This window comes from Camelus ferus, chromosome 1 (genome assembly GCF_009834535.1).
Source record: "Camelus ferus isolate YT-003-E chromosome 1, BCGSAC_Cfer_1.0, whole genome shotgun sequence".
NCBI classification, from domain to species: domain Eukaryota; kingdom Metazoa; phylum Chordata; class Mammalia; order Artiodactyla; family Camelidae; genus Camelus; species Camelus ferus.
The window spans coordinates 38,492,745-38,515,527 of NC_045696.1; the positions used below are offsets into that span (position 1 = coordinate 38,492,745).

At 34.7% G+C, this 22,783-nt stretch overlaps 1 protein-coding gene across 5 annotated transcripts in view; it reads left to right on the plus strand.

The window, feature by feature from the left end:
• Window positions 1-22,783, plus strand: part of EPHA6 (EPH receptor A6) — a 730,766-nt gene that overhangs the window by 302,310 nt on the left and 405,673 nt on the right. For all 5 annotated transcript variants that reach the window (XM_032489822.1, XM_032489814.1, XM_032489792.1 and 2 more), the window contains one exon: window positions 13,459-13,614. In XM_032489822.1, coding sequence (XP_032345713.1) covers window positions 13,459-13,614 — 156 coding nt within the window. The remainder of the gene's footprint in view (window positions 1-13,458; window positions 13,615-22,783) is intronic.

The window sequence follows — 22,783 nt, forward strand, 5'->3', positions numbered from 1 at the left end:
TACTGACCAGAAAAATTTTGGTTTTATAAGTCAAAGAATATCAAAGACCACTAATTTTTTTAATTACTTATTTAACAGGTATTTACTGAGCACCTACTGTGTACTAAGCACTGTATTAGAGGATGAGAATTTTAACAGAAAGGTATATTCTTCTCACAAGTGCTCACACACTGTTGAAATGGTCATGGAATCAAACCACTGCAAAACAAATACCTGTTATAATGGAGGCCTGTGCAATATGCATTTGAGACAAAGAGGAGAGACAAACAAATTAGTGTATATTGATAATGTAGTCATTTTGGTTTAATAGCTTATTTGACCACAGTATCTATAGAGTTTGTCTCAATTTAAAGAAATCTGATATGCAAATATATAAAATAGATTGAGAGTTTGTAACTGCATAAAGGAAGGTCTGCTAAGAATTGCTACACTGTGTTTAAAATATTTACACATATATATACCAAAGATTAACATGGAAAGATTTATACAAAACTCTTATACAAAATTGTATATATACACTTTTGGTTAATGGGATTTATAGCTCAATAATAGAAAACTGCTTCTGTGGTCCCTGATTTTCCAACAGAAATACTTATTACAGGTTCATGAGATTCTATAACTGATTTTAGAGAAGAATTCCTGCTTGTCGTGAAAATTGGATTATCCAAACACCAGCTTACAGATGATCTTCCTGGGTGTAAAACAGTCATTGGGAAATTCAGGCTCAGGCCAACAGCATTAATATATGGAATGGCTCTACATGTGTGGAACTAGATATGAGCCAAATCAAAAGACCATATTCGGATCAGACCCATCACATCTGTAAAACATGCACATTCTAGTTTCTGCTGATCACACATCATACAGAGCTGTTGTAAGCAGTGCATTGGAAGTTATGAATCTTGAGTGTCTGCTGTTGCTGCTGCATACAGCATTTCACCCTTGAGTTTGCCCTTGTGATCCAACCATGCTGGATCAAGATGGGTACTCTGCTTGTACTAGTGAAGATGATGCACCAGTTTACTTCAGTTCAGTATGTGCAGAATATTTCAGTGAAATGTAAACCAAGGGTTTTTTTTTTTAACATTTTTTATTGATTTATAATCATTTTACAATGTTGTGTCAAATTCCAGTGTTCAGCACAATTTTTCAGTCATTAATGGACATATACACACTCATTGTCACATTTTTTTCTCTGTGAGTTATCATAACATTTTGTGTATATTTCCCTGTGCTATACAGTGTAATCTTGTTTATCTATTCTACAATTATGAAATCCCAGTCTGTCCCAAGGTTTTGATAAGCTATTTTAAAATATTAATAGAAAGGTGGTAAATAAACTGCTGTTTAGTAACACCATTAGTTGTTATTCAGCATACAAACATTACAGGAATAGAGGCAGGGATCAAGAAGTCAGAGTCCGAATAACCTGAGCTCACCTCCCCCTAAGAACACATCAAAACTACAAGTATTTGTAGAGTAATTGTTACCAAACCAGGTTCATTTTGCCCAGTGCACAGCAAGCCAAAACACTAAGTCACCAACAGAGCAGAGCCAGTTCAGAGATGCAGGTGCAAGCCCTCAGACCCCGACTACACCCCCCGCCCCAGCCCAGGTGGATACTGCCATCACATAGGGGAGAAGCCCAAATTCCTCAGGGTGCCTGCTCCAGTTCCTCAGGCACATGACCCCACCACTGATAGGGCAACAACCCTCATTGAGCCTAGGAGAAGCCCTGGCTAGCACACCTGGCTCTGGCTTCAGCCACTCTTGACTCCAGCCCTACTTCTCACCCTGGCAGTGGCTGCCAACATATTCTGGGAGAAGATACAACCTGTGCTAACTTCAAATCTAGTTGTTCCACCAAAGCCACTGGGCAGATTGCATTCAGGTACTCCCACACAACGACACACCTTCAAGACTGTTTCATCTAAATTCATAGAGAAAGGGATAGGTGACTGTTTCATCTAAATTCATAGAGAAAGGAAACAAATTGAGAACACAGAGGAATATATTTCAAATGAAAGAACAAGATAACCACCCCCTAAACAAAACCCTAATTGAACAGAGATAAACAATTTACTTGATGAAGAATTCAAAGCAATAATAATAAAAATGCTAACAGAACTCTGGAAAAGACTAGATGAAGTCAGTAAAAACTTCAACAAAGGGCTAGAAAATATAAAAAATAACCAGTGAGAGCTGATGAATACAATAACTGAAATGAAGAGTACACCAGAAAGCATTAACAGCGAATTGGGTGACACAGAAGAATGCATAAGCGATCTGGAAGATAGAATAGTAGAAATCACCCACTCACAACAGCTAAAAGAAAAAAAAAAATTAATGAGTATAGTTTAAGGGACCTCTGAAACAACATCAAGCCTAGTAACATTCACATTATAGGGGTCCCAGAAGGAGAAGAGTGAGAGAGAATGATCGAAATGTATTTTATGAAAATATGGCTGAATACTGTCCTAACTTGAAGAATGAAACAGATAACCAGGTACAAGAAGTACAGAGTTCCAAACAAGATGAACCCAAAGAAAACCACAGCAAGACATACAATAACTAAAATAGAAAAAAATACTTTATAAAGATAAACTTTATAAAAAATTTCTAATAAAAGACAAAGAAGATTATGTAATGACAAAAGGGTCAATATAAGAGGAGAATATCATATTCATAAACATGTATACCTAACACAGGAGCACCTAAATGTGTAAAGCAAATATTAATAGACGTGGAGGGAGAAATTGACAGTAATACAATAATAGTAAGGGACTTTAACACCCTACTTACCTCAATGGATTAATCAGCCAGGCAGAAAATCAATAAAAAAACAGTGGCCTTAACTGACACATTAAATGAACTTCATAGATACCTACAGAACATTACATCCAAAGTTAGCAAAATAAACATTTGTTTCAAGTGCACATGAAACATTTTCCAAAACAGAACATGTACTAGGCTACAACACAAGTCTCAACAAATTTTAAAGTATCGAAATTATATCAGGCATCTTTTCAGACCACAAAGATGTGAAACTAGAAATCAATTACTGGAATTAAAATAGGAAAAAACACAAATACTTGAGGGCTAAACAGTTTGCCATTAAAAAACCAATGGTCAATGAAAAAGAAAGAAATAAGAAAATACTTTGAGACAAATCACCTGTATGTGCATGTTTGTTTACATAAATATACATTTATATAATTATGAGTATTATTTCAAATAAAGTTTGGGCTACAGAATCAGAGAAACTTGGCTTCAATTACTGTCATCTGTGACCTTGAGCAACTGTTAGAGCCTCTGTCTCCTCATTTTTGCAATGAAAATACTAATATTTACATCACTTAGTTTTGTAATACTTAAATATAATGATGTTTGTAAAACACCAATTTTTAGCATACATTAAATTGATTGTTATTAACAGTTATTGGTATGTTTAGTAACTATAAAAAGGAAATGTATGTTATTGCTAGTAAAATTTTTATAGTGTATGTAGTTCAGTAATTTTTTGCATTAGTTTTTTGCACTGTTTAGCTACAGAAATGCCACAGATACATGACAGCAGGATATTCACAATTGTCAGATTGAAGAATGGATTATAAATTTGTTGCTAAGCCAGCAGAAGATATGGTTGTCAAACTTTACTGAGGTGTCAGAGTACATGAGACTTTGAGCAGTGATGAGTGAATTTGGTCAAAATGTTGAAATCATGCATACAAGCCATTTATGATGAGTCTGTTCGTCAGTTCTACATTGAAAGATAAAATATCTTGTTTGCTTTTTCTATAAAATGAGGGGTATATGTACATAACACATTTTTTATGAAATAAAAGTTGTGAAATACATTTTTATTCCTAATTGTCTGAATAAAGTTATGTTTTGCTTCTTCCAAAAAAGGAAAGTGTCTATAAGAGAACATAAAGCCATTATTCAAAACTACATCTGTCAATTAAATCCCACAAAAGAGTATTTTTTGTTATAACAGTTATTTATAATCCAAACACTGTCACCCATTTTCCTTTCAAAGTTGTGGTTGAATCCTTCACTGCTCTAGATAACAAAGAGGTATGCTGTTCCAAATACAGTGAGTAATGAACATACTCTGTGATGAGAACTCAGATTATGGATTGGAATGGAGCTAGGTCTTAATTTTTGGCTCATCTACCATATGACCTTGAGCAAGTGTTCCAGGTACCCAACGTTGCATAAGAAAATGCTCCCCCCCAAAAAAAGACTTAGTGGCTTAAAACAACAACAAGCATTTATTTTACTTATAAATTTGGGCAAGATTTAAGCAAGGGCAACTATCTCTGTTTAAATGCTGCATTAGCTGGGGCAGCTTCACTGGGACCTGGAGGATCTACATCCCAGGTAGCTCACTCACCTGGCTGGCAGGGCGGTGCTGGCTGTCAGCCGGGAGCTCAGCCACAGCTGTGCACCAAAGGCCTAAGTTCTCCACGTGGGCCTCTTGATGGCTGCTTGACCTTCCTCTTGGCATGATGGCTAGCTTGTAAAACTAACCATCCCAGAAGAAACAGGTAGAAGCTCTGTCACCTTATGTCGTAGCCTAGAAACTCACCATATAAGCAAACACACCCAGATTAAGAGAAGGGAACATACACCTGAACTCTTTATGGAAAAGAGTATCCATGAAAGGTTGTCAGAAGCCTGTGTAGGGTGGGAGATACTGTTGAGACCATTTTTGGAAAACATAATCTGTCACAGCAAGTTACTTAGTATTCCTTAACTTCAGTTTCCTCATCCCTATTATAAAATGCTAGGCACCCTTCTGATCGCTTTACACATATTATAAACAGTGTTGCTGTAGTTATTATTAGTAATATATCTTACAGTGAATCGCAGCTGGTTTTCTTTTTGATGATGGTTTTACTTATTCAGAAAAGTAAATTTACTCTGGTTTAAGGAGTATGCAAAAAAGGAATATTGAAAGGAAAAACTGGAAATGTCTGATGTCTAAAAACATAGCTAATAGGAATAAGAATCTCTGATGAGGGGATAAAAAGTTAAATAGCATCTCATTTCAGACTAACTGAAAATGTGATGATAGATTCAACAAGCACGCTTTGTAAAAGCAGTGCTAAATAGGAAGGAGGGAAGTAGTATTAATGTAGGCTTAAGTTTCATTGACTAAAATATACCTAGGGACAACAAATTAAATAAAAATAGTGTTAGAAGATAGATGTTGGAACACTTAAAACATAATCTGTATTTTTAGAAAAAATTATAGTTAGCTTTTTATGTTATGCCATTATTATTACCAGATTGCATTCAAACTGGCAATTAAAATAAAAATGGTGTGAAATCCTAAAGACTGCTAATATAAACCTTTACTCTCCATACTTTAACTTCTGGAATAAAAACACTTACCTTCCTCTGAATCTAGAAACAGCTTTAGAATTTTAACTTTAAATGACACCAGCCTCAGGCTACTAAAGTATTTCTGATGTTATATTCCAAGTAATGCCCTGTTTTTGACGCTTGTCCATCTCTTGAATAAGAGCACTTTAAAAAAAATCTCTTTAGCATATAAATTATTAATCTGTAATGAGAAAAGATGGTGGAAGATAAAACTAAGATCTAATGTATCCACTTAATGTTTGTAAAGGGCAACTTACCTGGGTTTGAGAGTATATATCCCTGTTTGTTTTATAAGTTTTTGTGTTACATAGTAAAAAAACAAAAACAAAAACAAAAACAAAAAACCCAGTATATGTATTTCTAGATTGGTTTCCTCTTTCTTCCTAACCAAAGGTTTAAAACCTCACTGCTAGTTGGAGACCTGGATAGCAGTCTTTCGTTTCAGTTCTCAAAGTCTTTGGTATGTTAAATAGAATCAGTTCCACATATGTGCAGTTTGGGAGTAAGCCCAGATTTTCATAAGCAAGTGTATTGGATTGCTTTCCTAGGCCCCTGTCTCTCCATGTTTTTCCCAGCACCTTCCCAATTCCTGTGACTCCTCTTAAAGTCCTTTGTCTAGAAAGCTGGCTGGGGCTTCATTATTCCACTCTGTTGTGCATTTCTGCAACTGAATCTTCCAGGGACCATTGAAAAAAGGACAGAGAGAAAAAGAAAGGCGGGCATTGATTCCACCCTCTCAGAACCACAGCTTCAGTGAAGGAAAAGGAAGATTTTTCTTCTTGAGAATTTTGGCTCCTGTGGGTTCCCATTACTGGCCATCACCACCACTCTACCACATGATTACTTGAGGGCTAGGCATGAGAGAACAGGAAAGAAAGAGAGAGAGAGTTAGAAACAAAGGCGGAAGGGATTTCCACATTCTCTCCTGAGTATTAGGAATTCCACCTCCCACTTCCAGAGCCAAGGTGAGCTGGAGCTCTGACTGTGACCTGGTGGTCACTTCCAGGTTTCCAGTCCATTCAGTCCAGGCTCCAGCCCAAGCACTGGAGGAAGCGGGAAGGGGGAGAGAGAGAGAAGGATGGTAAATTCATCACCAGCTTGGTAATACTTCAAATTTTGGTCTTCTCCAATGCACCTGCTTCTACTTACTTTTCAGTGTCCTCAAGTCTGCTGGGGGATTGTGCCCAGAGTTGACAGATAAGCAGGAGAAAAAGGATGTGGTATGATTATTCCATATTTTCCAGAGTCCCTCCCTCTGATTCTTTCGAAAGTCATATAACCTACAGTATATTTGTGTATGTAGGTCTGATGTCTTTTTTTTTCTTCTATTTGCTTATTTAAGAGAAAGTCCACTTTAAATATTCCTTTGGAAGAAGTAAGAAATTAGAATTCATAACAGGACACTTTTATATACATTATCATCTTGAGGACTTTATAGGAAAGGAAAAGGAAAATTAGATTGAATATTTTGAAGCACAGTCCACAATTCATTATTAATAGGACTTGTGATAGACTCCAATTATATGATTAGAAAATTATTAAAGTGTAAACTTTTCTGTTCAACATGGTTGATTGAGCATATTAATTTTTCTCTGTATCCTCTGGACACTTCATGAAAATGAGTAAGGGACTATAGAATGTTTACATTAACAAGGGCAAATCAAAGGAGGAGAAAATACATCACTTGAGAAAGGTCAACATGTCAACCAAATTGCAGAAAGTGAAAATCAAATGAAATGATAACTTACTTAGCAATGGAACTTGGTCTGACTGCTTGTAGGGAGAGAAGCTGCATTTACTTTGTGCTGTTCTGTTGGATATATACCAAGGAGTGAAATTGTTATGTCAGAAGATACGTGTATGTTCACTTATAGAAAGTGGTAGTAATATCATTTTAAACTCCTGCAGCAGTGTATGAGAGCTAACATTGCCCCATAACCTCACCAACACTTAGTATTGTGAGTCCTTTTTCACCTTAGGCATTCTGGTAGATGGTAGAATTACTGCATTATACTTTGAAATAAGTTTTTAAAGTATATCTTTGAGAAAATAAGTGTAGTAGATAGGAGGAGGACATTATAAAAGGAAGTTAAATATGAAGACAGTTAGAAAAATGAGAATTCAAGATGACTAAAGTCTGATTTTTTACTTGTAACCAAGATGTAGTAACATCTGCTGCCTAAAATAAACAAAGAAAACACATGCAAAATGTATGAAAAAAAGTCATTTTTAAGGCATAAAAATCAGATAATATAGGACAGTAATCTCTGAAAGATGGTAAATAAAGAGGAGAGCCCTACAGTTGTTCCAGCTTAGTGTCTTGAGAATTTCAAGACCATGGTTCCAGGAGGAAGGACCCTGACAGAACCCAGTACACTCTCTACATGGAATAACAAGGCAGACCTGAGAATGGATGTAAACCAAGAAAGCTAGGTTTCATAAGACAGTATGAAAGAGGAGAGTGCTTCTCTGAAAGAGAACTCTAGCAATGTGCAGAGGTTCTCCATGAGTATTTACCTGAGTTTTGCTAAATAAGCAAATAAAAAAACAAGGGAGATAAAATGAGATCATAAAAAACATGTAGTTATTCTTAAAGAAGTCAGACAAAGAGAAACTGGAACGAAGAACAGAGGAGACAAATGGAAAACAAATAGCTAGACTGACTTAAAGCTAACCATATCAGTAATTGCATGAAATATACATAGTCTAAACATGTCAATTAAAAGGCAGAGGTTACCAAATTGGATTTAAAAGAAAATAGCAAGATCCTGGTATATACTACCAGTAGGAAACATATTTTAAATATAAAAGTGAAAATAAAGAAGCACAAGGAAACTTTTGGGTTGATGGATACGTTCACTGTCTTGCTTGTAGCCAAGTTTTCACAGTTGTATACATATGTCAGAACTTATCACATTGTACACTTTATGTGCAGTTTTTTGCATTGCCAATTACATCTCAGTAAAGCTGTGAAAACATAGTATGGTGTATGTGGGGAGTGCTAACAAATTTAAAATTTCTAAAGCAGTGGAACATAAATTTAGAGAAATCAATGTGAGCTCAACTGTGAAGGAATTTAAACACTAAACTGAGTTTGGACTTTATTCTAGAAGTAAGTGTTAGCAAACTTTTTCTGTAAAGGTACAGATAGTATATATTTTAGACTTTGCAGGCCAAGAGTCAAAATTGAGGATATCATGTACCTATATGATCACTTTAAAAATGTAAAAGCCATTCTTAGCTCACAAGCTGTACAAAACCAGCAGACAGTGGGCCAGATTTGGCCAAAGGGCAGTAGATTACCAACTCGTACTATAGACAGTAAAGAGTAGTATGCTAAATATGGTCATTTTTACCATTTAGAAATGTAATGGGAAATAACTGGGGAGTATGTGTGAACAGGGAGAAACAGAGCCAGCCAGACCTGAGATGAATGCAGTAGTCCAAGAAATGTGGATTTACGTAATAAAACTATAGCATTATGCATAGAAACTAAAATATAGAATCACTGTAGGTCTTCTTTCTATAGGTGTATATTTATCTGTTGATGGACACAAGTTTTTTTTCACAATATTTTGGCTATTGTGAATAATGCTGTAATAAACATGGGAATACAGATATCTTTTCACTATTTTTATTTCATTTCCTTTGGATATATACCCAGAGGTAAGATCGCTGGGTCACATGATAATTCTAATTTTAATTTTCTGAGGAATCTTCATACTGTTTTCCATATTGGCTGCATCAATTTGCATTCCCACCAGCAGTGCACAAGTGTTCCCTTTTCTCTACATCCTCATCAACATGTATCTCTTGTTTTCTTGATAATAGCCATTCTGACCAGTGTGAGGTGATACCTTGTTGTGGTTTTGATTTGCATTTCCCTGATGATTAGTGTTATTGAGCATCTCTTCATGTACTTTTTGGCTATTTGTATGTCTTCTTTAGAGAAATGTCTATTCAACTGCTCTGTGTATTTTTTAATTTAACTGTTCATTTTTTGAGGTTGTTGTTATAGAGTTTTGTGAATTCTTTATATATTTTAGGTATTAACCCTTTATTAGATACATGGTTTGCAAATATTTTGTCTTATTCTGTCAGTTACCTTTTCATTGTTTTTGACTCTTTCGTTGTACAGAAGCTTTTTTAGTTTGTATAGTCCCACTTGTTCATTTTTGCTTTTAGTGCTGGTGCTTTTATTGTCTATTCAAAAAAATTATTACCAAAACCAATAGCAAGGAGCATTCTCCTATGTTTTCTTCTGTAAGTTTTACAGTTTCAGGTCTCATGTTTAAGTGTCTAATGCATTCTAAGTTAATTTTTGTGAATGGTGTCTGGTAAGGGTCTAATTTCATTTTTCTTCATGGGGTTTCTCAGCTTTCCTAACAGTTTATTGAAAAGACTATCTTTCCCTATTGAGTATTTTTAACTTCTTTGTCAAATATTAGTTTATTGTTTATGCAGAAAGTTTCTGGGCTTTCTGTTCTGTCTGTTATCTATGTGTCTGTTCTTAGGCCAGTACCATATTGTTTCAATTAGTATAACTTTGTAGTATAGTTTGAAATCAGGAAATGTGATGCCTGTAGCACTGTTCTTCTTTCTCATAATTGCTTTGGCTGTTTGGGATCTTTTGTGGTTTCATACAAGTTTTAAGACAGTTTTTTATATTTCTGTGAAAAATGCCATTCGAATTTTACAAGGGATTGCATTGAATCTATAATTAGCTTTGGGTAGTGTGGCCATTTTAACAATATTAATTCTTCCAATCCATGAACACAGGATTTCTTTCCATTTGTTTGAATTGTGTTCAGTTTCTTTATCAAAATCTATAGTTTTCATTGTATAGGTCTTTCACTTCCTTGGTTAAATTTATGCCTAAGTATTTTACTTTTTTGATACTACTGTGAATGAGACTTTTTATGCATAATTTCATTATAAAATTGATAGAAAAACATAACAAAAATGACATAGCATTAATGTTGCTAATAAACAGCTCTTACAAATTAATAGAAAAGACAATAAATCAAAAGAATAAGATCAAAAGGCAGTTTATATACAAGTATAACCAAGTGACCAGTAAAAATGTGAAAAAAATGTGCAGCCTTAGTAGCAATTAGGAAACTTCAATTGAAGAAACAATATTAACTCCACATATTATCAAAAGGTAAAAGAATAACTAACATTAATTACAGGGATTAGTAGGGTGAAAGGTTAGGGTGCTCACTTACATTATTCTGAGTTTGAAAAATGTTGAGGCATGTAACATGGAAATACTGTATTAAAACAAGTAATTAATATACCCTGGCTCAGAGCTCCTGCTCTTGGGAATGGAAATACAGGTGTCATCATGAGTGTGTTTACTGCAGCATAGTTTATGAAATATTTCTCTCAACTGAAAGATTGTTGGTACAAATACTACAGATACATTACAGTAAATTGACTACAACCATTGACCTGGAGTGATTTCCATGCAATACTGGATAATTGAGGAAAACAATGTAAAGTTTATTGATATTATCTCAGAGTTAAAAAGCAGCAATACTAAATCATTCTGATCATATTTTTGTAAACATATATCTACACAGAAATGTGCTGGCATTTTAGGAAAATGATATTTAAAGAGGAAAGAAGGCAGAAAGGGTGGAAGTAAGCCAGATTTCTAAATGATATTCTAGAGTAAATGTCCATACAAAAAGCACATACCTGTTATGATCTCATTTATATAAGCATGAATTTTTAAAATATAGAAATAGATACTTAAAAAAAAGTCATTGCAGAAAACGCAGATTTAACCTATAAGGTCTATATCTGAATAGCTTTTTTCTAAAAGAAGACATTTGAAACCATTGAATTACATAATATTTAACTTTCTAGCTGCAGTATTGACGTTTGTTGGGAAATATTTTTATCTTGGGTGATTTGTTTGTTTTTCGGAAATGAAGTTTGCATACTTAATAAACAGAGAAATAAGGAAGAGGTAGAGAAAGGATAAGGGATGTATAAGAAAGTAATTTAAAAGTTTTCAAGACATTGGTACTGATATCCCATTTTTAAAGAAATACAAACAAAACCTAAAACCACTAACTAAAAGAGATGCAGAATGTCTATTCCACTTACAGAATTCTAGTAATCTCATATTAGACATTAATGAATTAATGATTTATTCATTCACTCATTCAACTTTTCAAGCATTTATAAAACTAAACATGTACTTGAAACATGCATTGTGGGTATAAGAACGGTAAGGCCTGTGTTTGGCTTGTGGCATTTATAAGAAGTTGAGGTGATGATTTGATCAAGTAGTTGTAATATAATATGATTTGAAGCCAAAAAGAGTGCAAGATGCTGTATACCATTAATGTGTGCTATATGAAAAGAATGTTACTTCCTGAAAAAATGTTTTTCTAACATTTAAAAAGTATAATCCTTAATTTGAAATGAAATTATAGACTAAATTCCAGTATTAAAATATTTAAGGTAGTAACTTAAGAATCCAGATATATTTTATAAGTTCAAAATTTTAAGGTTTTTCAAAGGTAATTTTGAGTAGACAAACATTTGAAATCAGGCATAGACTTGAGAGTTGTTATGCCAGTATCCAATTTGTATTTGTATATTTTGCAGTAGGCAAAAATAAGTGAATAAATAAATTCATATAAATAATAACTTCAACTGGAAAATTTTTTAACAGCCAGCACACTTTGCAATATTAAAATAATCATTTTTGAGTTGTAGTTGAATCACTTTCAAGATTTTTGCTGTTTCTGTCCCTTATTTATAATAATTCAAAAAGTCCAAAAAAATCTATAAATTTGTAGGTAAGATGAATTATGCTATGATCAGAACATATACTGAGTAGACATGCATAATCTTCTGCAGGAACTTAATTATCAGAGTACTCACACATTGTCCCAATCAGTAAAACAAGTATGGACCAATCACCGACTTTCTGACAAGCGCTGTGCCAGCCTGTCCTTGTGATGCTTACAGACATGAAACAAGTAATTGTGAAGGGGTTACTAACATGGAAAAGGCACAGGTGCTTGGAGAAACTAGTCTAGGAAGTCAGGAAGGACTTTCTAATAGAAGTGAGACCTAAAAGATGACTAGGAGTTAGCAACCTGAGTAGGTCATGTGGTAGAGATGGAGAGAAGGGATTTTTCAAGGGAGGAAAAGGCTCAAAGCAGGTGAAAGAGTATAGTAAACACATAGAAGTTAAAGGAGTCCCTCAGCAGTTCATTCATTCATTCATTCATTTACCAAATACTCATTGAGGGCCTAATAATGCCTGGCACTGCTCTAGGCCCAGGAGATGCTTCAATGAACAAAACAGATAGAAATCTCCACCCTCATAGAGCATACATTTAAAGGGGGAAATGGCTTCAAAAATTAAATGTATTAAGTGTCAGATGTTGTTAAGTTATTTGGAGATGGGAAAAAGAATGGAGAGTAATATGGATTACTGAGATGGGATGTAGTGGGAGTTGCAATATAAAAACAGAACTGGTGAAGGCTTTATTAACACAGTAATATTTGAATAAAGATCTGATGTAAGGGAGGGAGCAAACCATTCAGACAGCTGGGTGAGAGTGAGTGTTAAAGGCCCACTGGCAGGAGAGTGCTTTGGATGCCCAATATTCTGAAGGAGGCCAGTGTGGCTAGAGCAGACTTTCCCTTGGGTACTCAAGAGGACTGAGGGAGAAATGGAATGTAAAAACATTTTAAACAATGTGATTCAATGTTGTTTAATGCCATCTCCCAGAACTACACAATAATCTCCTTTAATGTGGGCATCCTCACACTTTGGTAAGCACTGTTATCTTGCATATGTGGATTTCAAAAATACCTTTTAAATTAGCAACCTCAGCTAACATGTGAGGTTACTATTGTGTTACTAATTTTGAATAACAAATTTTATTCATTAATATTAGCATATGTTGACTTTTCTGTGTATGTGTGACACTGAACTCTGAGATCCGAAGTGGGTATAATTTAGATTATGTTGTATGTGTACAAATTAAATAGTTCTAGCAGTAATAAAAATAATTGTTTTTTCTGTTTTTACAGCTTGCAGACCAGGATTCTATAAAGCATTTGCTGGCAACACAAAGTGTTCTAAATGTCCTCCACACAGTCTAACCCACATGGAAGCAACTTCTGTATGTCAGTGTGAAAAGGGTTACTATCGAGCTGAGAAAGACCCACCTTCCATGGCATGTACCAGTAAGTCTATCCATTTTGCATTTGAAAATCCTATTTCCAACCTTTTGGTGTCTTTAGCCTGATTTTTTTTTTTTTTTAAGAAGTGGATACAAAATCCTACCATCAATGCGATTTGTCTTTGATAAAAGTCAAGGAAAAAGTTTCTCTTTCTTTCTTAGCATAATTGCTTTTCAACAGCTTGCAGAGAATGTATTAATTCTTCAAATATCACATTGATCCTTGACGTGCAAATGCCAGCACTGGTTTGGAGGCCCTACAAAATTTTCCTAACCATAATCTGTCCTTAGAAAGTTAAAGCAGTTTAAAACTACCTGAGAATTTATAAACAAAACTTCTGTTCTTTGCTTCAAACCTTGATCGTTTGAAGGCACATCAATTTAGGACCATCAAGTCTGCTGTGTCGGGGAGCTTCCACATGAAACTTTAAAAGTCATTGTGCTGTTGTTATGCGGAAAAGTTCCAGTTTTCAAACTTGATATTTGTCCTTAAAGGAAGGTATTTTTGAGTTTATCCACATTTTGCCTCTCACTTTTTCTCCAGTTTTGGGATTGGAGCCAATAGAATATTAAATGTAAATGTGAAGGTCATTTTAATTCATGTGCTGAGAATTTAAATTATTTGTATGCTCCTGTTACTAAGGTGTTGTGAAATATATGTATACTTTAAAAATAAAAGTTAATATATTAATGCAAAGCTAAGCCATGCAAAAGTAAAATGTCACCTCTTAAGGTAGCTGTGAAAGTCTTGTTAAATACTTAAATAAGGTATAGTGAAAATTTGCCCCTCTTGTTGATGAATTGGGGTCAAAATGTTGCTTATCTTGTGTAATTCTATAGAAGCAGAAATAGATTGAAAATTATGTAATGTCACATATTTCTTAGAGACAATGAGATGTTCCATTCATTTTAACTAATGCAGTTTATAGATTTGTGTGTATTACTGCAGACATAAAATATAAAGCATTTTTATGGAACACATTTAATAAAAATGCAACAGATTCATTAGTAGATGTAATTTTTGCTTTCTGATTGTAAATGCTGAATGACTACTTTCTTCAGAAAATTGTAGCGCAGGAAATTTTTTTTTCTAGGAGCATATTCTTAGTTTATAAGTAGGAAAAGGAAAATTCTAAATATAATTTTTCACCTAATTGTGGAAATAGTTTTGAACAGGAATAGTTTTTTATTATCGTTTCATATTCTATCCTTTTTGCATGGTTGCTGTATATTACTATATTATATGGTGAAAAGCATACTCCAGCTTAGGTAGATGGTGGTGTTTCAAATGGCTACAGGTCTGCCAGGGAAGTTCCCTCAAAACTTACATCAGAAACTAAATAATGCTTCCTAGGTGAGTGATAGAGGAGAATCTCCTCTTTTTATTTAACTGGAGGGCCATAAATAGACGACACATTGAAGGAATAAACTCATTTCCATCAATATAACCCCTTCAGTGAGGTGGCAGAGTAGGTAGTTGGGAAGCCTTAGTTCTTTGTGTGAGAAACTATTAAGAAAATAAATAGAGGATGTGACAAGGTCTATGAACTCAGTAAACTAGTCAGTCATTGTTGAATCTGATATGTGTACTTAATAGCTTAACATTTTATGTTTCTTAGATTTTCTTTTTTTAAAAAATACTTTGTTAATGCTTTTGTGTTTACAATAATGCTAGCCTGTTTTGGCTATACCAAATGGAAGCAGAGAAAGTTCTAATTCTGGTCATCATTGGGCAGAGCTTTAGACAGGGAATGGCATGTGTTGCCATCAGGGTTTAGAAGAGAGAACCCAAAGAAAAATGAAAACTTTTCTCAAGTCCCCCCTAGTCTGGCCACTGGAAGCTCTGCTACTTCCTTGAGGACTTCTTTGCCTTGTTTTAGCAAAAACTTAGCACAGTGTGCTAGTAAGTTCAGCATCTTTTAGAGTCAGACTATGAGTGTGAATCTTGGCTTTGGTACTTACTAGCTGGGCAAATTATTTAACCTCTCAACCTCTGCTGCACCATGCATAGTGATAATAACAGCATCTGCCTCATTCTGTTATTTATAATGATTAAATAAACTAGGAACACTACTTAGCATGTAGTAGATAATAAGTGATTGTTTAATGCAGAAAGTTGTTCTCTTACAATTCATTTTTATATAATTTTTGATAAGTTAGTATTTAAACTATTAAATAGACTTTGTTGATAGTATTATGCTGAGCTCACAGCTTCCATCATCTGCATTCCTACAAACTGAAAAAGTAATGTGCTGAATTTGTACAACCTTTTCACAAAATATGTTAAATCCTTTACTCTGTGCATATCTGATATCAGTAAAGTTTTTTGAATTATACTCTGACTAGATAAGAGACCCTAACAGTTATTACAATATATGCAGAAAAAGCAAGGACCATAAACTCCAAAGCATCATGCCCCCTGAAAATTAAAAGATTAGATTGCTGAGGAAGAAAAACCAGGAAAATAACAAGCAAAGAGGCCATTGAATGATTTGACTTAAGAAGAGCAGGGTAGCTTCACCAAGATGTAAAACTTCTGAAGCCAAGAATCAAGCAAACTGTCAACATTTCCATTTTTTATTAACTGCAAACAATAGCCAATTTGTAATGCTCTTAATAGACAGAAGCTTCCTTAACTTCTAGATCATGTGTCTATGATTTAACCATGGCTATTTTTTTTTTTTTTTTTTTTTGGTCTTAGCATGGAAAACATACTTTCAGAGAGTCTTCCAGGGATTTAAAAGGAGATTTTTAAAAATTTTTCACTTGTTATCAGGGGCAGAGAGATTTTGAATGTTGGGGTTTAAAAGAAAATGAAGGACTAAAATATTGAAAATGACTAACCTAAGACATTCAGTTAGTAAATGGCTTAGTAGGGAAGAAGTTCATAGATAAGTATAGTATGTAAGTAATATGATTTTTAAGGACCTCAGGAGACCTTTCCCTGCTCCTTAGTGCTATCACCAAAACAAGAATGACCCATATGTTTCTGGTACTACACAGCATGTGATTTCACCATTAAGAGTTTTTAATTTCTTTGGATTTTCACTATCGAGATAGATGTCTTTTTAAATTTCATAATCTTGAGATGTACAATACATATGATATAGTCACAAAAATACTTCTCATTTTTTCAAGCAGTTTTAGAATCAGAACAAAATTAAGAGGAAGTATAGAGATTTCCTATATACCGCCCTGCCCCCTGACATGCATAATAGCCCCCTGCATTATCACCATCCTCCACCGGAGTGGTACATTTGTTATGTCTGATGAACCTATATTACCATATTATAATCACCCAAAGTCCATAGGTTACATTAGGGTTCACTCTTGGTGTTGAACATTCTGTGGATTTGGACAAATGTGTAATAACATCTGTCAGCCATTATATGGTCATTAAGAGGATTTTCACTGCCCTAAAATCTGCTGGGCCCATGTTCATCCTTTCCTCCTACCAACCCATGGCAACCACTTATCCTTGTACTGAATCCATACATGTGCTTTTTCCAGAATGTCATATAGTTGGAATCATACAGTATGTAGCATTTTTCATATTGACTTCTTTTACTTAGTAATGTGTATTTCAGATTCTTCCATGTCTTTTCATGGCTGGATAGTTCATTTCATTTTAGTGCTGAGTAATACTCCACTGTCTGAGTATACCAGAGTTTATTTATCCATGTACCTACTGGAGGGCAGCTTGGTTGCTTCCCAGTTTTGGCAATTATGAATAAGCTGCTTAAAAACATGCATGCACAAGTCTTTGGACTTACGGAATTTTGTATTTTGTACTTATTTTTGTACTTACGAAAACTTATGGACATAAGTTTTCAACTCCTTTGAGTAAATACCTAAGAATGTGATTGCTGAATCATATGGTAAGAATATGTTTAATTTTGTAAGAAACCACCAAACAGTACTATTTTGCATCCCTACCAACAATGAATGAGAGTTCCTGTGCTCCACATCCTGGTCAGCATTTAATGTTACCGATGTCATGGATTTGGGCTAATTCCAATAGGTGTATAGTGGTACCTTATTATTATTTTAATTTGCATTTCTTTGATGACACTCGATACAGGGCATCTTTTCATATGTTTATTTGCCATCTGTGTCTTCTTTGGTGAGGTATACACATAAAGATTTGTAGATGTTTCAAATGACTACAGTTAAAAAAAAAGATGTCTCATAATCAAACCAATCCCTCAAATATTGGTCGAGGGTTGGGGTGATCTAATCCTTCAGTCTTTGGCTGGCCCTGGCTATTATTGTTAATTTCCTCTTTTGACATTTGTTTCCAGTGACTCCTTCCTCACTGCCCATAAGTATACTCAAATTTCTGTCATTAGAAAAATGCTCCCTGTCCAATATTTTTTCTTCTCCACAACAGACACCTTGGGAAAGCATTCTTCATTGGCTGTGGCTACTGCTTCACACACTTTAATTTACTTTTTACTCTACTACATTCAAATTTTTGTTCATTACTCCACTGCAATTAGATTTTTCTTCCACCACTTCAGGTAAACTGTGTAAGAAAAATCACCAATCATCTTCTTTGCCATTTTGTGTGAGAAACATTTTCATTTTACTATTCATGACAGTTCTGTTGGTCACTTCCTTTTTCTTGAAACCATCTGTTTCTTTATATTCTAAGACTACAATCTCTCCTTTACTCTCTTATTTTTCTGACCATTGTATTTGTTGCCATCGATGGTTTCTCTTCCTTTACTCACTCTTTAAATGTTAATTTTTCTCTTGTTCCTTTCTTTGCCTTGCCTTTTGACATGTTTTCAATCTCATGGCTTCAAATATTACCTGTAAATAGATGAGGCCTATGTTTTTATCGTATCTTCTCTCCCAAGGTCCAAAGTTATCTTGCCAATGAATTATGGGATCTGACAATCTGTATGTCCTATGGAAACCTGCCCACATCTTCAACCTTGTGTCATACCATACTTTCCCTGGTATTAAACTCATGGACTTCCATGATGCTGAACATGCTCTCATCCTATTGCCAGCGATTCCCTCTACTTGAAATGCTCTCCCTTTAGGTCCTATGATGGCTGTTTTCTTTTTGCCGTTCAGACTCAGATGTCAGGTCTTAAGATAGCCATTTCCTGGCCATCCATTCAAAAATAGAATCCCTCTAAATTACCGTCTTTTGTGTCAAATGCTTTATTTTTTATGGATTATATCATTCTTTGAAAATATCTCATTTATTTGTGCACACAGCTCCTTATTTATTGTCATTCTGCTTACATTAGATTACAAGGGGATCATGAATGTTCTTTCTTTACTGTATCTCCAGCGCTAATGATAGTACTTAGCAAATACATGCACTAAATAAATATTTGATGAACAAATAAACTAATCATTTAAGCTCAACCTGCAAAAGCCAGTTTTATTGTTCATACCTCAGCCTGCTCATCCAACCCAGCTTGTTTCTTTACCCTGGTGAATCCTCATCTACCCATGCATCAAAGGCAGAATGCTTAGAATCATAACCCCCGTCCCTCTCCTTGATGTGTCTGTCCGAGTAGTCACAAGTCCTAGCAATTCTGCTTCTTAGTATTCCTTCTGTCCATTCCTTTCTGTCAATTCCTGGCCCTTCCCTTTCTGTTAAGGTCCTCAACTCTCTCAAGCTAATTTAATAATATTTTGGCAAGTCTCCATCCTTTAGTATTCCATCTGTCCACATTTCCCAAACTGTTAGAAAATATAATTTTTGAACAAAAACAAAACCTTGTTCATACTCCCACTTCTTCTGCCTAAAGTCTTTTTAAACTCCAGCTCCTATTAGCCACAGTTGTAATAGTCAATTCAAGGACAACCAAAGTCCAGCTGTGGCCTATCTCTCCCCTTCCAATTTTAACTATACTAAGACCTCTCAAATAGTCCTGGTATATATGCAGTTATACCAGCAACATACTTGTAAGTTTGGGCCTTCTTGATTGTTTAAAAAATTCATTGTGCTCCTTTTGTATGAACTGCAAAAAATATAAAAGAAATTAGGAATAAGGAATTTGAAATGAAATGCTGGAATGTTTTCTCTGTTATCTTAATCTACTTCTTAAACTCTTAATTTTATTTCTCAGGTGACTCTTTAATGTATGTTCTGGGCTTTAAAAGATGAGCTGTAGAGGACACTCCACAATACCAGGTCTTGGTCAATTAGGGCTGCCTCTGAGAGCAGTTCAGAGCACAGGAGATCCTGCTGCCTGCCAAGAAGTCTGTTATCAAAATAACTGCCTAAGGCTTTTCTAGGCCAGAAGGGAAAAATGCTCACTAATATTGGAGAAACAAAGGACTATACGAGTTACTAAGAAAGTACTTGTCAAGCAAGAAAGGCTGAGAGCATGAAAGGATTGAGAGAAATGAAAAGAGGGTCTAATACATGGATGCACAAAACGTTAGACGGAATATAATTCCACAGTCATAGCACTTTCACTTTGATGTTTCTCATGTTTTAAAATCAATAGGAGGATTGTTATTTTAAAACTGCTGAACAGATGCTGGAAGATTAACACATTCAACAAACATTGTGTTACCTACTTGGAAAAGTTCAAAACAAAATGTAAATCATATATGTGGGTAATTCTAATGCACATCACTGAGGATAATCAGATACCTTGAGTAAAACCAGTTTCTTCCAATTTCACTTTTAATACACAGGCAAATAGCATGTCTTTGTATCTTTGTGTTTGATATACAGTGACAGTGATTGGGATGAAAGTGTAAAAGTTGAATTTTTTTGCTCTAAGGCTAACATTGTAAAGCATGGCTTCTTTATTTCTGAAATAATTGTCTGCTTGAAAAAGTCGCTATTCTCTCATTCATTTTGAGTAGAACAAATATTGTGTTGAGATGAAGTAGGAAAGTTGCTCTTCCCTACTTCAGCTGCCCTACTCAGGTCCCCCACTTCTGGGTAAGGACAGGATGCTCACATCCAGGTACTCCTGCTCTCTGTCTCTTTTTTTTTTTCCCCTCATCTCTTTGTTTTTGGTTTTTGGTTTTTTTGTCTCCTTTCTAAGCTTGTCTTGCATGGAAAAAAACATTCTAGTTCCTTGCTTTTCCATTTCACAACTGAAATAGCAAAAGGGCAACTGATTGGTTAAGTGGCTCATTGTAAACACAATGTAACAGCCACAATTTTGTGGAGGCCAGAAAGGGAGATGTTGCAAAGATGAATTTTTTTACCTCTAGCAGCCTGTTACATTCTAGACTTGTTTTCATTATGGAAAGTAACTCTAAATATTTCTCTGTGTATTGCAGTAATACATTTTAAATTTAAAATGGTCTTTATATTACAGAAGAGATACCTGTATATAATGAATCCTAGTCTCCTCAATACAGATCACTGATGTAAGATGTCAGTTGAGCTTCATGGAGTTTCCTAAATACAAATACTTTAGTTTTTATATCAGCGAAGTTCCTTTTATCAAATTACCTGAAAGAGGTTCCTCCATAGGAAGAGGTATTAAGTGGTTATTCTGCTGATGCTAAAGAATTGAGTTACCACTTGCTGTAGGGTGAATCTATTTTTGTCACCTACAGTTGGAACTCAGAACTGTACCATTCGGAACTCAGAGAGAACTGTACCATTTAATATCATCTACTTGTACATAACAGACCAATTACCATGAATCATCCATAATTGTAAAGAGAGCATTCATAATTATCCCTACAGTGTTATGCTTTGTGAGAAAGGTTTATTAATTTGCTTTTATCTATTTATTTATTGTTTTTCTTTTCCCTCCCAAATTATGACAGTGCTTACTCTCTTCATATTTCTCTTTTTGATTTCTAATGAGTGTTTAATTAAAAATAATTAACTCAAATATAGAAATGGCTATATGTAGGTGTGGTAAATTTTTTTCATGGTATTAGGGAAACTGGATGATTTTTAACTCAGAAGACCCAAGCCTAGGCCACTCATGATTTCATTCGTGTTTTAGTGTCCTTTCATTATACATGTATTTTTGCCCTTTAACTCTTAACTCACACACAGCTATAGCATATTTCTGTCATTCTTAGCATTAGTTTTCTATGGGTTGATATTGAGAATGTTTTTTCTGCACTGATGAGAATAGTTGATAACTATTTTTGGAATTTTCCAAAGGTAATAGTATGTCTATGCTCTGTAGCACAGAAATTTAGAACCACAAATGCTTACTTTTCAAATGCTTACAGTGTGTCCAGAACTGTATTTTGAGCTTTACATTCCTTCTCAATGGGTAGAGAGATGATGGGTGCCTACCCATTTTGATATGAGTTTTTATTAGTTAATGCCAGGTTTTTAGAAGAAAAATTTATGTGTTTTTAAATTTTATTTATTTTGATGGGGGTAATTAGGTTTGTTTGTTTGCTTGCTTGCTTGTTTGTTTTGGTGGAGATACTCAGGATTGAACCCAGGACTTTGTGCATGCTCAGCGTGTACTCTACCACTAAGCTATACCCTCCTCCTTAACACCAGTTTTCGTAATATAAACATTCCCTTCTACTTCATAAAAGTGATTTTCAAGTCATGTGGCTGTATCCTGAATCAATAACACTGAATTCTTGCAACTGGAACTCTCTATTCTCCAATATTTGTCAAAATTTGTACTATGTAAAAATTAATTTTTGGAGGATTGTACAAAACCAAGCATTCTATTCATTCCCTTAATTAAAACGCATGTCACCTTTGTATCAAGCTGGACCAGAATAGACTGGTGTACATGAATACAAATATTTCATTGTAATATGTACATTTGGTAAGCATCAGTCACCTTTTCTATAAATAGCATATTAACAGCTGTCTTACAGATTTACTGTGATAATTGAATGGAATGTTAAGTACATTCCTTAAAACAAAAAAGTGGGCTCAAAAATATTGGCTATATTTCTTTGAATACACGCCTACAATGTATAAAAGTAATCAATCCTGCCTGAGGGCAGTGGGAAAGTGTCACAAAGAGGGTAACATCTAAATCAGAATGTGAATGATAAGTAGGAATTTTCCACAGCAAAAGGTAATGGAACAGCATGTGCAAAGGCATTGAGGTACAGCAAAAGGGAGAAAGTGGCTAATGGACAGGCGTAGTTATAAAGACATATGGAGAGGCTGAGAGATTTAGATTTTATTCTGGAAGTGAATGGTATTTGGTCTATTAGATTTCTTTTTTAATGTTTGC